Source organism: Coregonus clupeaformis, chromosome 8, assembly GCF_020615455.1.
Source record: "Coregonus clupeaformis isolate EN_2021a chromosome 8, ASM2061545v1, whole genome shotgun sequence".
Classification (NCBI taxonomy): Eukaryota; Metazoa; Chordata; class Actinopteri; order Salmoniformes; family Salmonidae; genus Coregonus; species Coregonus clupeaformis.
Window position 1 is genome coordinate 61199807 of NC_059199.1, and position 15560 is coordinate 61215366.

At 46.4% G+C, this 15560-nt stretch overlaps 2 protein-coding genes across 2 annotated transcripts in view; one reads left to right on the forward strand and one right to left on the reverse strand.

The window, feature by feature from the left end:
• Positions 1–723: 723 nt before the first annotated feature.
• On the reverse strand, positions 724–7985 carry LOC121572266 (cartilage-associated protein-like). The gene is made up of 7 exons (XM_041884283.2): positions 7428–7985; positions 5319–5468; positions 4006–4177; positions 3489–3617; positions 2674–2819; positions 2227–2310; positions 724–1374 (listed from the first exon to the last, which is right to left on the reverse strand). Exons 1-7 carry the CDS (start codon positions 7884–7886, stop codon positions 1333–1335), a joined length of 1182 nt encoding a protein of 393 aa, XP_041740217.1. The 5' UTR covers positions 7887–7985; the 3' UTR covers positions 724–1332.
• A 702-nt stretch (positions 7986–8687) lies between these two features.
• Positions 8688–15560, forward strand: part of LOC121572267 (peptidyl-prolyl cis-trans isomerase FKBP9-like) — a 9791-nt gene continuing 2918 nt past the window's right edge. The window contains exons 1-5 of the mRNA XM_041884284.2: positions 8688–9295; positions 10236–10381; positions 14284–14473; positions 15131–15276; positions 15508–15560. The exon at positions 15508–15560 is cut by the window's right edge and continues 137 nt beyond it. Coding sequence (XP_041740218.2) covers positions 9087–9295; positions 10236–10381; positions 14284–14473; positions 15131–15276; positions 15508–15560 — 744 coding nt within the window. The 5' untranslated portion in view covers positions 8688–9086. The remainder of the gene's footprint in view (positions 9296–10235; positions 10382–14283; positions 14474–15130; positions 15277–15507) is intronic.

Here is a 15560-nt window from a genome sequence, read left to right on the forward strand (position 1 = left end):
GTCACCGTCAGTTATACCGACATACATTTTTAACAGTCACTGACTTTAGTGTTAAGTTTCCTTACATTTTGCATCATTCCATTGCATCGTTAGTTTACCTTTCTTTCCTCTGTCATGTTCGCGTGGTTGTTCCTGAGGATCACTAGCAATAGTGGATCATATTAGGCTAATGTATTACAAGATGTGCGATAATTTGAGACATGTAGCCTATTTGAATCATTATGGAACACAGACTATACATAGCAGTTTAAACCTGGAACCTGGCGCATGGTTCACGATGACTGGACCGTTGTCATCACAGTTCCATGATTAGTGAGGATTATTAGGGTAGATTTATAGGACTACTGTTCAACACCTATTGTACACTTTCCTCTCCTTCCAATATTTAATGGATTGAACAATTTAATATGGCAACTTTCAGGATGAATCAAACTACTGTATTTTTGATAAATCAATATATTTTGTGCGTAAAGGCACTCCAAACCTTTCCTAACCCTAAATAATATAGAAGATCAGAATATTTTTTTTATCTACCAATTGGTGCTGAAAAAGAGACGAATATGCGTGTATCTACATGGCTTTCTTTCATTGGTCCCTAATATTCGGAACCGTTCTCTTCATATATTCTAGTGAGTCTGTCGATCAAATTATAATTAAAGGTACATGGCTGAATCGGACCCTATGACTTTAATACCAAACAGACAGCAATGACCACTGGAGGGGTCTGTGTTTCGCCATGTGGTTTTATTGTAAAAGAACCATGTGAATATCTTTGTATCTTTCCTTGTAAGACAGCACAGGGGGTTGGGGGCACCGTAATTGGGGAGGACGGGCTGGTGGTAATGTCTTGAGCTAAATGAGTGGAACGGTATCAAACACATGATTTCTATGCATTTTATGTAATTCCATTGGCTCAGTTCCAGACATTATTATGAGCAGTCCTCCCCTCAGCAGCCTCCACTGTAAGACAGTGATCAGTTTGATTAAAAACATGGACAATAGACAGAGAGTGCACATACATCATCATCATCATCATCATCATCAATTTAATACCACAATATCACTCACTGTCCATACCTCTGTACTCTACATGTTAGTGCACATGATCCAGAAATATAAAAATCATTATTTTAAATGTCATATTACACACAAGTAAAAAATAGAACTAATTCGAGCCAATCAGAGCCTCCAGAACCTCCGAATAAATATGACCCAGTGGGAGGAGCCAAGACCCTGCAGCATGCTGGGAAAACCTCCTGCCTTCGCTCGTTTCTGTCGTTTAGTTCAGTGTTTTCTTTTTCTCTTTCTGTCTTTTCAGTGCAGCGTCTGACCCTAAGCATCCAGGAAGTCATCTAGAAACTCCAACACTTCCCCCTGTACACACACACACACACACACACACACACACACACACACACACATCACAGAGTTAGGATTGAACCTGAAGACTGTAACCGGGGGGAAACCATTCTCTGCTGTTTCCTGATTAATATGCAGTAGGGTAGCTTTAAAGGAGGAGGTTTGGCCACTCCTGACCTAGACTAGTCATGCCGCGACTCCCGAGTGGCGCAGCGGTCTAAGGCACTGCATCTCAGTGCTTGAGGCGTCACTACAGACCACCTGGTTCGATTCCAGGCTGTATCACAACCGGCCGTGATTGGGAGTCCCATAGAGCGGCGCACAATTGGCCCAGCGTCGTCCGGGTTTGGCCGGTGTAGGCCGTCATTGTAAATAAGAATGTGTTCTTAACTGACTTGCCTAGTTAAATAAAGGTTAAATAAGTAAATAAAAATAATAATTAAAAAAATTAGACCTGTCTGTGTTGTTGTGAGTGATCAGCGCCACCCTGTGGTGAGGTCTAATACAGCAGTCTGGTAAACACTGGTCACATTGTACTGCTGGACACAGGTCATGTGATCTGAAAGGAATCTGTGGTTTCTCCCTAGTTTACAGAAATATTACATAGAGAGCCCTGCTAAGAACCAGGTCACGCTTATGGACAGATGTTCTTTACGAACCAGGACATTATTATGGACAGATGTTCTGTAAGAACCAAGACACTCTTTTGGACAGATGTTCTGTAAGAACCAAGACACACTTATGGACAGATGTTCTGTAAGAACCAATACACTCTTTTGGACAAATGGAGACACACTCTCTCTCACACACACATGCACACACCCTCTCTCTCACACACACACACACACACACACACAAAACACGTACCTCATCATCACTCGCCAGGCGTTGTCTGGAGAACACCAGCATCTGTAGCTGCATGGTGGTCTGGTTCAAGTACCGTACCGCCTCCTAAAATACACACACACACACACACACACACACACACACACACACACACACACACACACACCCCCCCCCACACACACCACACCCCCACACACACACACACACACACACACACACACACACACACACACACACACCCCACACACACACACACACACACACACACACACACACACACACAAAACACACAAGTCAGATCAACATTGACAAGCAAACCCAAATGAAGAACTCCGAATTCAGTCAACGGGTTAAAAAACAACCAATGATAGGCGCCAAATGACCTGTATACAGAGATAGTGGACAGGTGATGTGTGTGTGTGCACACCTGTGCTGAAATATGTGTGTTTGTTTATGTGTGTGTCTTACCGATCTAGGTAGGAAGTCTTCGTCGCTGAGTCCGTACTTGTCTCTGTTGTACTGGTAATACACCACGTTGTTCTTCATCACCTCATCACTGGGGTCAAACAACATGTAGCTGGCTACGCACGGCACCGCGTTCTTCAGGTCATTCACTGGGGAGACAAGAGCAACGTCAGTGTTTCTGATTTTACTATCCTTGTTGGGACCACAAGCATAGTAAAAAAAAGGAAAAGTGGAGACATTTTTCCGTTCCACACAAGGAAAAAGGCTATTTTAGGCTCAGGGGTTAGATTTAGGGTTGCAGTTAGGGTTGGGGTTAGAATTAGGGTTAGGTTTTGGGTTAGGTTAAGGGTCAGGGGTGAGGGAAAATAGGATTTTGAATGGGAATCAATTATTTGGTCCTCACAAGATAGTAAAACAAACGTGTGTGTGTGTGTGTGTGTGTAATAACGTTTGTAATAATAATGTAGTTACATTGTGCAGTATCATACCCATAAGCCTGTTATAACACAGTGATAACACAGCGATAACACAGTGATAACACAGCGATAACACAGCGATAACGCAGTGATAACACAGCGATAACACAGCGATAACGCAGTGATAACGCAGCGATAACACAGTGATAACGCAATGACAACGCAGCGATAACGCAGCGATAACACAGCGATAACGCAGCGATAACACAGCGATAACGCAGCGATAACACAGCGATAACGCAGCGATAACGCAGCGATAACACAGCGATAACGCAGCGATAACACAGCGATAACACAGTAATAACACTTGTATTTGTAATCATAATGTAATAGGACTCTCACATTTGTAATAGGCGAACTGTAGGTAGTGGTACATGGTTGCTACAAACTTCTCTACGATGAATCCTCCAACCACAGGAGTCAGCTCTGCCTCACACCTCACCTTCCTCTCCAACACCTCTGTGTAGTGGTCTGGGAGGGAGAGAGAGAGAGAGGGGGGGGCAGAGAGATAGGAAGAGAGGAGGTAGAGAGAGGGAGAGAGAGAGAAAGGGGGGAGAGAGAGAGGGGAGGGGAGAGAGGAGCGAGAGAGCAGGAGGAGGGAGGGGGGAGAGGTTATACTCATTTACATCATGAGTGACCTGTTCTGAAACTCAAAAGCATTGGTTGATATTTTTGGACAGGTAAGTTAACCTATGTTGCAGGGATAAAAGAGTGACAGCTTGATGGAGGGATTTCTTAACAGAGAGACAGACCTGAGATGGAGAGGTAGAAAGAAAGAAAGAAAGAAAGAAAGAAAGAAAGAAAGAAAGAAAGAAAGAAAGAAAGAAAGAAAGAAAGAAAGAAAGAAAGAAAGACTCACCAGCGATGGAGGGGTAGAAGTCTTTAAAGTCTCTGACCTCCCTGGCCCCTTCTGAAGCAGCCAGACACTCATCATAGATCTTGAAGAAATCCCTCAGAGCCAGCTCCATGTCGGACACTGACGTACGGTAGTTATCACCATTATACGCCCTCACTGCTCGCACAAACAACATCTGGAACAACAACAACACAACACACACACACACACACACACACACACAGAGTGTTACAGTAACACAACATTACAATACGTTCATTGTAACTAGATTAGAAGACCAGACTTATTTCACCAGAGTATCAGAGCACAGCCTGTATCCGTGCAGCCCTGCAGAGCTCCCTAAACCAACATTTGATGTACTATGGATGAACGTCTATTTTTGACGCATTAATTCTGAGTGGTTACAGGGTTAATTCTGAGTGGTTAGGGTTAGGGCATGGTTTGGGGAAGGATTAAAACAAAATAATTAAAAACGACTCTGTCACGACTTCCGCCGAGGCTGCCCCTCCTCCTGGTTCGGGCAGGCTTCGTCGTTCGTCGTCACCGGAGTACTAGCTACTGCCGATCCCATTCTCATCACTCCACTTGTCATGTCTTGTCAATCACACACACCTGGTGCTCATTCCCCTAATTAGTATGTGTATAAGTGTTCCCTCTGTTCCCTTTGTCTTTGTGAGTGATTGTTTTGTTGTGAGAGCGAGGAGCTCGGTTGAGCTACATTTCATTGTGTTATTTGCTAAGGTGGATGTTTTCCCTTGGACAGTGTCGTTTGACGCTTGGGGCGTTTGATTTATGCAAACGGATTAAACTCTGGACTTCGGTGTTTTACCTCCTGGGCCTGACTCCTTCATTCACACCTCGTCACAGACTCACTATTACCATCAAGTATTCTCAGCATTCTAGTGGCTTTCTAGAGCATTATGAAGCATTATGAAGCATTATGAACGGCCGTAGCACAGTGGTCTAACCAGCACACTCCGGCTCCGAGCACCACAAGTTTTATTTTTGGTGAGCGTCAAGGAAGGCATATATCAACAATCTCAGGACCTTTTCAAACATCCGAAATCGAAGTCTACTTCTAGTGATCAGGCTGCAATTGAGACCTCAGCCTAACACTCGGAGTAAGCCTTTACGTCCTCCTATGACGTCAGTCTGTTACCCTATCCATATCTAACCCAGCCCATGGAGAGAATTATAGAGCAGCTTTCTCTTGGCGCTTGTGTGTGTACGGGCGTGCTTGCCCTGTGTGTGTGTGTGTGTGTGTGTGTGTGTGTGTATACAGCTGTACGTGTGTGAACACAAGTGTGTGTGTTCACCTCATAGGACTTGGTCTCCAGGTCCGTGAGGTGTTCGTCAGCCCCAGGAAGACTCCTGTAGTAGGCCATGTTCCTCTGCATCATCTCATCATCAGGGTGCTTCAGGAGGAAGGTGTGGGCAGCAGACACGGCCTTGGCCAGGTTATCAGACTGGAGGAGAGAGGAGGAGAGAGGAGGAGAGACGAGGAGACCGGAGGAGACAGGAGGAGAGAGGAAGAGACAGGAGGAGACAGGAGGAGAGAGGAGGAGAGAGGAGGAGAGAAGAGGAGACAGGAGGAGAGAAGAGGAGACAGGAGGAGAGAGGAGGAGACAGGAGGAGAGAAGAGGAGACAAGAGGAGACAGGAGGAGAGAGGAAGAGACAGGAGGAGACAGGAGAAGAGGAGAGAGGAGGACACAGGAGGAGACAGGAGGAGAGAGGAGGAGAGAAGAGGAGAGGAGACAGGAGGAGAGAGGAGGAGAGAGGATGAGACAGGTGGAGAGAGGAGGAGAGAGGAGGAGACAGGGAGAGAGGAGGAGAGAGGAGGAGACATGAGGAGAGAGGAGGAAACAGGAGGAGAGAGGAGGAGAGAGGAGGAGACAGGAGGAGTGGAGGAGAGAGAAGGAGAGGAAGAGAGAGGAGACGAGAGGAGGAGAGGAGGAAACAGGAGGAGACAGGAGGAGAGAGGAGACAGGAGGAGAGAGAAGGAGAGAGGAGGAGACAGGAGGAGAGAGGAGGAGACAGGAGGCGAGAGGAGGAGACAGGAGACAGGAGGAGTGGAGGAGAGAGGAGGAGACATGGGGAGAGAGGAGACAGGAGGAGAGAGGAGGAGACAGGAGGAGGAGACAGGAGGAGAGAGAAGGAGAGAGGAGGAGACAGGAGGCGGGAGGAGGAGAGAGGAGGAGAGAGGAGGCGACAGGAGGAGACAGGAGGAGAGAGTTACACACACACAGAGGCAGACAGGCACACGCGCACAAACACACAAACACACAAAACAGGGGCAGACACACACACATACACACACACAGGCTACTCGTATAAAGTGAACAAAACCACAGGACCCTCTTCCTTAGCTCAGACCCCCTCCTTCATGGCACGTATGAGAACACACTACAACTCAGTGGAGCACAGTAGTACAATATACAGCTTGTAGAACTACACTATTAGAATAAAAGGTTCTGGATAGAACCAAAAAGGGTTCTATTGCTTCATATATGGAACTCCTAAAGGTTCTACAGTGCCTTCGGAAAGTAGGCACTGTAGAAGGCTCTGGCTGGGCCACTCAAGGACATTCAGAGACTTGTTCCGAAGCCACTCCTGCGTTGTCTTGGCTGTGTGCATAGGGTCGTTGTCCTGTTGGAAGGTGAACCTTCGCCCCAGTCTGAGGTCCTGAGCGCTCTGGAGCAGGTTTTCATCAAGCATCTCTCTGTACTTTTCTCCGTTCATCTTTCCCTCATCCTGACTAGTCTCCCAGTCTCTGCCGCTGAAAAACATCCCCACAGCATGATGCTGCCACCACCATGCTTCCCCGTAGGAATGGTGCCAGGTTTCCTCCAGACGTGACACTTGGCATTCACGCCAAAGAGTTCAATCTTGGTTTCATCAGACCAGAGAATCTTGTTTCTCATGGTCATGGTCTGAGAGTCTTTAGGTGCCTTTTGGCAAACTCCAATCGGGCTGTCATGTGCCTTTTACTGAGGAGTGGCTTCCGTCTAGCCACTTTACCATAAAGGCCTGATTGGTGGAGCGCTGCAGAGATGCTTGTCCTTCTGGAAGGTTCTCCCATCTCCACAAAGGAACTCTAGAGCTCTGTCAGAGTGACCATCGGAAGGCACTGTATGTAGAACCCTTTTGGAGGGTTCTTTGATCAGAACCCCAGTGGTTTTTCTTCACTGAACCAAAATTGGTTCCATATAGAACCTTTGGGTTCCATGTAGGGTTCTATAAGAGTGTACACTAGTCTACATGGTTCTAAAAGTTATTGAAAAACACAAACATTTTGTATATAAACTACAACTTATATACCAAATGTATTCAGCTATAGTTGTTTTTTGAGAGACAGGCAGCTCTACAGATTTAAATCAGCTCTTCTCTGTTCAATACAGCAGAGAGCAGCACTGATTTCACTCACTTTGAAGTAGGCGAACTGCAGGTATTTATAGGGTTCTCGTTTCTCGAACTCCTCCACGGTGTCCCGGCTGGGCATAGTCTGTCTGAAGGCGGGCAGCCCCTGTTTGCACCGCTTCAGGCACTGTGCCCTCTTCATAACGTTACCGAACACTCGCAGCTCCGGGAAATCGGTAAACTTCTCCTCGTTGTCCAGCCGCACGGAGCTGCAGTTGAGGTTGCAGAAGGCCTCGCTGTCCCTGAGCAGCCGGTACAACCGGAGAGACACCTCGAGGTAGTCTACTGTCTCCTGCCATTTCTCTCCGGTGTACTGATCCAGCGCGTATTTATACGCGGAGTCTAGCGGCATTAGTTCATGACGCGGAAAACTTCTGAAGCTGTATTTCTCGTATTGACAGAAGACTATTGTAACGGAAAACGCGAATAGAAGAAGAGAGAGTAGCGGAGTGCTGGAGGTTGCCATCTTTAGTTTCTGTGTAAAGGTTGGAGGGCTGGGCGAAATCTACGTCTCTACTCTATTCTGCTTTGTGCCGTGCGTGGGACAGGGACCGCCTCTACCCCCACCACGTAACCAGACACAACTCCACTCGGCTACTCTGGGCAGGGGCTCCGTGCACCTTCCCCTAATCACTATTGTTCTCGAGAGATCTTAAGTAACACACTGGTTGGGAAAACCAGACCCCTGCACTATCCTGTAGCTTACATTAACCTATATGTAAATTAATGTTACAAAGTCACAGATCAAGTTAAGGAGTGTTTTCCATTTGTGGCACCCCATACCAGATGCCAAATGGTCACACAATGGAATGTGATTGATTTCACGCAGAGACAATGAGAAGTAACTTAGTGAATGGTGAGTTTATAACTTTCAATGTGCAACATGAAACGGCTTGTTCTGTTGTGTTCGGCTATATGTTTAGTGTAGCTTATATTCTATAAATGTATTATATTCTATCACCCACAAATTACAATTGTCTCTGTAGCCTGTAGCTTTCCCTCTCCCCTGCCACGTCGAGACATTCATTTTTCCAGAGAGCTAGGGGGGGCACCACACCCCCACCCCCACCCCCACATAGCCCAGCCTGTAATAGTCCTTAATAATATATATAATAATATGCCATTTAGCAGACGCTTTTATCCAAAGCGACTTACAGTCATGCGTGCATACATTTTTGTGTATGGGTGGTCCCGGGGATCGAACCCACTACCTTGGCGTTACAAGCGCCGTGCTCTACCAGCTGAGCTACAGAGGACCACCCTTCATACTGCATTCGCCTATATAGGCTACATGTGTCAATGTAAACTCTGCTACAGTAGTAGTTCGTGTCTGGTAAGTCGCTCTGGATAAGAGCGTCTGCTAAATGACTAAAATGTAATGTAAATGGTGGTCTTGCGGGGGTCTTGCAGCGGTGATGCAGTCTATTTGGTCTCCAGCCGTGACTACTAGGCCCTCCATTTGCCGTTTCCACGTCAACACATCTGCTGTGTGCTACTGCGCCTGCGCCCATTCCATTCAATCCCGAACCGACGGGCATCAAGAGAAGAAGACAAGAACGGGAAGAAGAAGTTCAGAGGAACCAAAACAACCTGCGAGAGTGAGAGCAATAGCAACCGTTAAAGTCACGGTTATCCACCCATATTTTTGTCGGTAAAGGAGAGGCGTATGAAAATGAACCAGTGCGTGCACGGGATGATCTATCTGGCGGCTCTGGTGGCTTTTGTCGCCTGTGACGCCCCTCCGGTACCGTTAGATGACATCGTTATTGAGAAAACGTTCGTGCCGGAGCAGTGCGAGCGCGCTGTGAAAGTAGGGGACTATGTCCGTTACCACTATAACGGCATGTTCCCCGATGGAAAGAAGTTTGACTCCAGGTATCGTTTTTCCTTTTCTTTTCCTCACTCCTGCATGCAGTGAGTAGCGTGCACGTCCATAAACTCATGTGCGTGTTTTATTACCGGGTCTTCCAAACAGCCACGCAGGCAGAGAGAGCTAGAGAGAGAGAGCGAGAAAGCGATATGGAGAGAGCGTGTGTAATGTTTACTGTTCATTTTTTATTGTTTATTTTACATTTGTTTATGATCTATTTCACTTGCTTTGGCAATGTAAACATCTGTTTCCCATGCCAATAAAGCCCTTTGAATTGAATTGAGAGAGAGAGAGAGAGATAGAGAGCTGTTCACTCAGAGACAGAGAGACTCTGCTGCAGTCTCCACGACTGAACTAAAGAATAAGTGAATATAACTTATCACTCCAGAGAAAACAGTTCTCTTCTGCTACTAAATACACCGGGTGATAATACTGTATGGGGGCAAGGGTGTATACCCAAGTCTACCTGTCCTGCTCTAGGCCATGCACACACAGGTACAGCCTCCAGGTGTGTGAGTGTATGTCATGCAAGGCCAGCAGACTGATCAGGTTAAACATCTCATTAATAGGTCATTCATTCAGTCATTCATTCATTCATGTAAACCCGTGGGCTATAGTTGACCAGACCAGTGGGCTCAAGCATCAATGTGTGTGGCAAGAACTGAGATGCGCTTGGCCAGTGTCGTAGTCTAGGCATGTTAACCACAGTCTCACCACAGCCAACCAATGACTGCTGACGGGACATAGAGCTACATATGACTGAGTGACTGAGTGAGTGAATCAGTGAAGTGAGTGAGTGAATGAATGAGGGAGTAAATTAGTGTTTTTCTTGTCTTTCTGTCGTTTTTGGTTGAGATGTTGACTGCTCCCATAACGTGTGTGTGTGTGTGTTGTGTGTGTTTGTGTGTGTGTGTGTGTGTGTGTGTGTGTGTGTGTGTTTTGCAGCTATGATCGCAGCAGCACCTATAATGTTTATGTGGGTAAGAAGCAGCCGATTGAAGGGATGGACAGAGCTCTGGTGGGTATGTGTGTCAACGAGAGACGCCTGGTCACCATCCCCCCACAACTGGCCTATGGGAAGGAAGGATACGGTAAACTCATTACATCATGTATAACATCAGTTAGAACATAGTTGACAAAGCTTTAATGGCATTTAAGCTTATTATTGAGGCTTGGGAGAAAATACATCTCAACGCCTCCCCTCTAATCAATCAACAACTGTATGTACTCAGCATATATTGTGGTCCTCTGTAGCTCAGCTGGTAGAGCACGGCGCTTGTAACGCCCAGGTAGTAGGTTCGATCCCCGCGACCACCCATACACAAAAATGTATGCACGCATGACTGTAAGTCGCTTTGGATAAAAGCGTCTGCTAAATGGCATATTATTATTATATCATCTACCTGTAACCTGTGCTTAGGATGGAGCAGGCGGGTGGGTGTATGGGTCGCGCGAGCATTTGTCTGTGTTTGTTCTGTGTACCGCATGTCTGTGTAGAAGCTGTTGTTTACCGTTCAGAGGTATTCATAAACACACAGAGGAAGAAAGGAAGCAGGACAGGAAGAGGGCGGTCTCAGCTCCATGTCGAATCGGCCCACTCTGACATCACAGACCAGGAAGTGAGCGCTGCCTGGAGCCAAGCTGTTTGTTACCTTACACAGGGCAGGCTGAGCTAGCTGCTGTCACTGAATATCAGATCAATCACCTTAGCTTGTCGATAGATTAGTGCTGCTATGAGCTCAGACCAACTCTCTTCAACTAACACATAGAGGAGGAGTCTTGTTGTAGGAGTTACCCTCAGTCACAGGGGAGACTGCACAGTGTCAGGAGTGTGTTTGTCCATATTAGTGTGTGTGTGTGTGTGTGTGTGTGTATTAGCATGTTTTTGTGCGCATAAAGAGGTCATCAAGCGGATTGGTTGGTTTTGCATGAGGAGAGATTAGAACAGGAATGTGTGGCCTGACTTGGCACGTAGAGACTGGTAAAGAGAGAGAAAGAGAGGGGGGATGGGCCTGTATGGACAGGTAAATATAGGTGTCTCCTCTACAGATTAGTATGGAAGAGAGACAGAGGCAGAGACAGAGAGACAGAGAGAGAGAGAGAGAGAGAGAGAGAGAGACAGAGAGAGAGAGAGAGAGAGAGAGCTGATGAGAGAGAGAGACAGAGAGACAGAGAGAGAGAGAGAGAGAGAGAGAGAGAGAGAGAGAGAGAGAGCAGAGAGAGAGAGAGAGAGACAGAGAGAGAGAGACAGAGAGAGAGAGACAGAGAGAGACAGAGAGAGAGAGAGAGAGAGAGAGCAGATGAGAGAGAGAGAGAGAGAGAGAGAGAGAGACAGAGACAGAGAGAGAGAGACAGAGACAGAGACAGAGAGAGAGAGAGAGAGAGAGAGAGAGAGAGAGAGAGAGAGAGAGAGAGAGACAGAGAGACAGAGAGAGAGAGAGAGACAGATGAGAGAGAGAGACAGAGAGACAGAGACAGAGAGAGACAGAGAGAGAGAGAGAGAGACAGAGAGAGAGAGAGAGAGAGAGAGAGAGAGAGAGAGAGACAGAGAGAGGCATAATAGCCATAATATGACATTTTTAATGTCTCTATTCCTTTGAGTGTAATACATACTGTTCATTTTATTGTTTATTTCACTTTTTTAAATTATCTATTTCACTTGCTTTGGCAATATGTTTCCCATGCTAATAAAGCCCTTTGAAATGAATTGAGAAGAAGAAAAGGGAGGAGGAGTGAGAACCAGGGAGTGAGAGCCAGGGAGTGAGAGCCAGGATGTGAGAGCCAGGGAGTGAGAGCCAGGGAGTTGGAGGGAGAAACAGTCTTTGCCAGCAGAGAGAACAACTGTCAACTCACCAGTATGGATTTATTCACAACCACCCTCAACTTCTCTACCCCTCCTCCTCCCTTCCTCTTCCCCTCCTCTCATGTTCCCTCCCTCCCATAACAATGTCTGTGGCCTGTTTATAATTAAGTGATAATGCCAGAGAAGCCGGTGTTTGTTGGATATATTGGCACGGGTGTTGTTAGGCCCAAAACAAAGTCGAGCCAATATATCCAACAAACACCGGCTTCTCGGGCATTATCACTTAATTATATCACTTTTATACAACGGGTTACCAACATATTCAAAAAATCATTGACATATCTTCATAAAAAATGTTATTTTGATTAATTTATTCGTACTATTTCATCCTTCCACAATATATAGTCCCAACACAAATCTTTGGTTGCTAGAGACGCGACCCAGTCGTTCAGTCTTTTTGTTCTGTATCTATGGACGCGACCCAGTCGTTCAGTCTTTTTGTTCTGTATCTATGGACGCGACCCAGCCGTTCAGTCTTTTTGTTCTGTATCTATGGACGCGACCCAGCCGTTCAGTCTTTTTGTTCTGTATCTATGGACGCGACCCAGTCATTCAGTCTTTTTGTTCTGTATCTATGGACGCGACCCAGTCATTCAGTCTTTTTGTTCTGTATCTATGGACGCGACCCAGTCATTCAGTCTTTTTGTTCTGTATCTATGGACGCGACCCAGCCGTTCAGTCTTTTTGTTCTGTATCTATGGACGCGACCCAGCCGCTCAGTCTTTTTGTTCTGTGTCTATGGACGCGACCCAGTCGTTCAGTCTTTTTGTTCTGTGTCTATGGACGCGACCCAGTCGTTCAGTCTTTTTGTTCTGTGTCTATGGACGCGACCCAGTCGTTCAGTCTTTTTGTTCTGTGTCTATGGACGCGACCCAGCCGCTCAGTCTTTTTGTTCTGTGTCTATGGACGCGACCCAGTCGTTCAGTCTTTTTGTTCTGTGTCTATGGACACCACCCAGTCGTTCGTTCTAAATGTTCTATTGCCATACTGGCTGGCAACATTCTTATTCCTTGCTGCTAGCTAGCCAACTACGGCTAACTTACAGTCACGTAAAAAATGTACTCCAGAATAACAGCAAAGTAGCTGCATTTGCATTTGTTTAAGCTGTTTTCTAGTGACATTTATTTGGATACATCCATAACAATGAGCTAATGAGGTGTGATTTCGTCTGGCATAGAGAATGTGCTCACTCGTCAGGACACTGTTGTTCAGAGGAGCTAGCCAACAACACAGCTACAGTAACACAATCACTTCAAACTGAAGCTGGAAAGACTGCAAATTAGCTGCATTTTGTTTTACCTTTTTTCAATGGACATTTCTTTGGATATATCCATAAAAATGATGCCAGCTGATTCATGATTTCGACCGGCTGACAAACGCTGCCTGCCTCTCTCTCTCGTCCCGACTCCCGACACGTTCATTACTATGGGACAGCAGGAGATCGAATTTGAATATTGAAACAATGTTGCAAATGTCGGAGAGACAGACAGCAAGGTTTATACAAATCTCCACTGTTGAAAACGAAATGTTAGTCTAAAAGAAATGTGAGATAAGGTCTACATGCTTTTTATAGCGGAGATCAAGTTTATAAATTGCCTGGCTGGGCTGATGAGACAGTGGATTGCGCAGTCAGATGGAACAGAGTAAATAGGCATTTTAACGTCATAGATTTAGCCGGTGGTAACTTGTGGAATAGACACCGGCTGGAATGCGGTTTTAACCAATCAGCATTCAGGATTAGACCCACCCTTTGTATAATCGCTGATTAATTTCCTCCTTGAAAGAGACAATTTCATGTTCATCTGTCTAGTCTAACATTGAGAGAGGGGACGAGAGGATGAGAGAGAGAGAGAGAGAGATGTTGAGAGAGAGAGAGAGAGAGAGAGAGAGAGAGAGAGGTTGAGAGAGCGAGAGAGAGGTTGAGAGAGAGAGCGAGAGAGAGAGAGGTTGAGAGAGAGAGAGAGAGAGGTTGAGAGAGAGAGAGAGAGAGAGGTTGAGAGAGAGAGAGAGAGAAAGAAAGAGAGAGAGAGAGAGAGAGAGAGGTTGAGAGAGAGAGAGAGAGAAAGAAAGAGAGAAGGGGGACAGAGAGGACAAGTGTAACTCTAATGTCATTCTTCCTTAATCCTCCAGGTGATGTCATCCCTTCAGACGCGATCCTCCATTTTGACGTTCTGTTGTTGGACGTGTGGAACCCTGACGATGGGATTCAGAGTAAGACGTACTACACCCCTGAGAACTGCTCTAGGAAGGTAGAGGTGTCAGACTACGTACGTTATCATTACAACGGAACACTGCTGGACGGAACACTGTTCGACTCAAGGTGAGACACGACATGCACACTACTAACACATCTACACACTACTAACACACACTACACACTACTAACACATCTACACACTACTAACACACACTACACACTACTAACACACACTACTAACACACACTACACACTACTAACACACACTACACATAACTAACACACACTACACACTACTAACACACACTGTACACTACTAACACACACTACTAACACACACTACACACGACTAACACACACTACACACTACTAACACACACTGCACACTATTAACACACACTACTAACACACACTACACACTACTAACACAGGGAGCGAGAGGGATGAAGAGACGCCCTGCAAGGAGGGAGATGATAGAGGAGAGAGATGATAGAGGAGGGAGATGATAGAGGAGGGAGATGATAGAGGAGGGAGATGATAGAGGAGGGAGATGATAGAGGAGGGAGATGATAGAGGAGGGAGATGATAGAGGAGAGATGATAGAGGAGAGGAGGTAGATGGTAGAGGAGAGGAGGGTGACATTTGCAGTCTTTCCAATAAATAAATGTCTGCTGTGCTTGTAGTCTTCTAATAAGTATTTGTGCATTCTCTCCCCATTTCTCCCTCCTCTCTCCCTCCCCCTTTCTCCCTCCCCCTCCCCCTCTCCCCCTCCTCCTGTAGCCACACTCGTATGCGTACCTATGACACCTACGTGGGGATTGGCTGGCTGATCGCTGGCATGGACCAGGGCCTTCTGGGCATGTGTGTTGGGGAGAGACGCATCATCACCATGCCCCCGTCACTAGGATACGGATCAAATGGAGATGGTAAGTGGGTGCTGCTGGGTAATAGAGTTCTTTCTGAGTGTTATCCCAGTCCAGGCCTCTCTAATACTGTAGGATCAGAGATGGCATCATCAGTGTGACGCTCTCTGTCTGTCTGTCTGTCTGTCTCTCGCTCTCTCTCTATCATGCACGCTCTCGTCGCTCTCTCTCTTTCTTTCTCTCCTCCTCTCCCTCCTTCCATCCCTCCATCCCCACCGCTCTTTCCCTCTCTAGGTAGTGATATCCCAGGCCAGGCCTCCCTGGTATTTGATGTAGTCCTCCTGGAC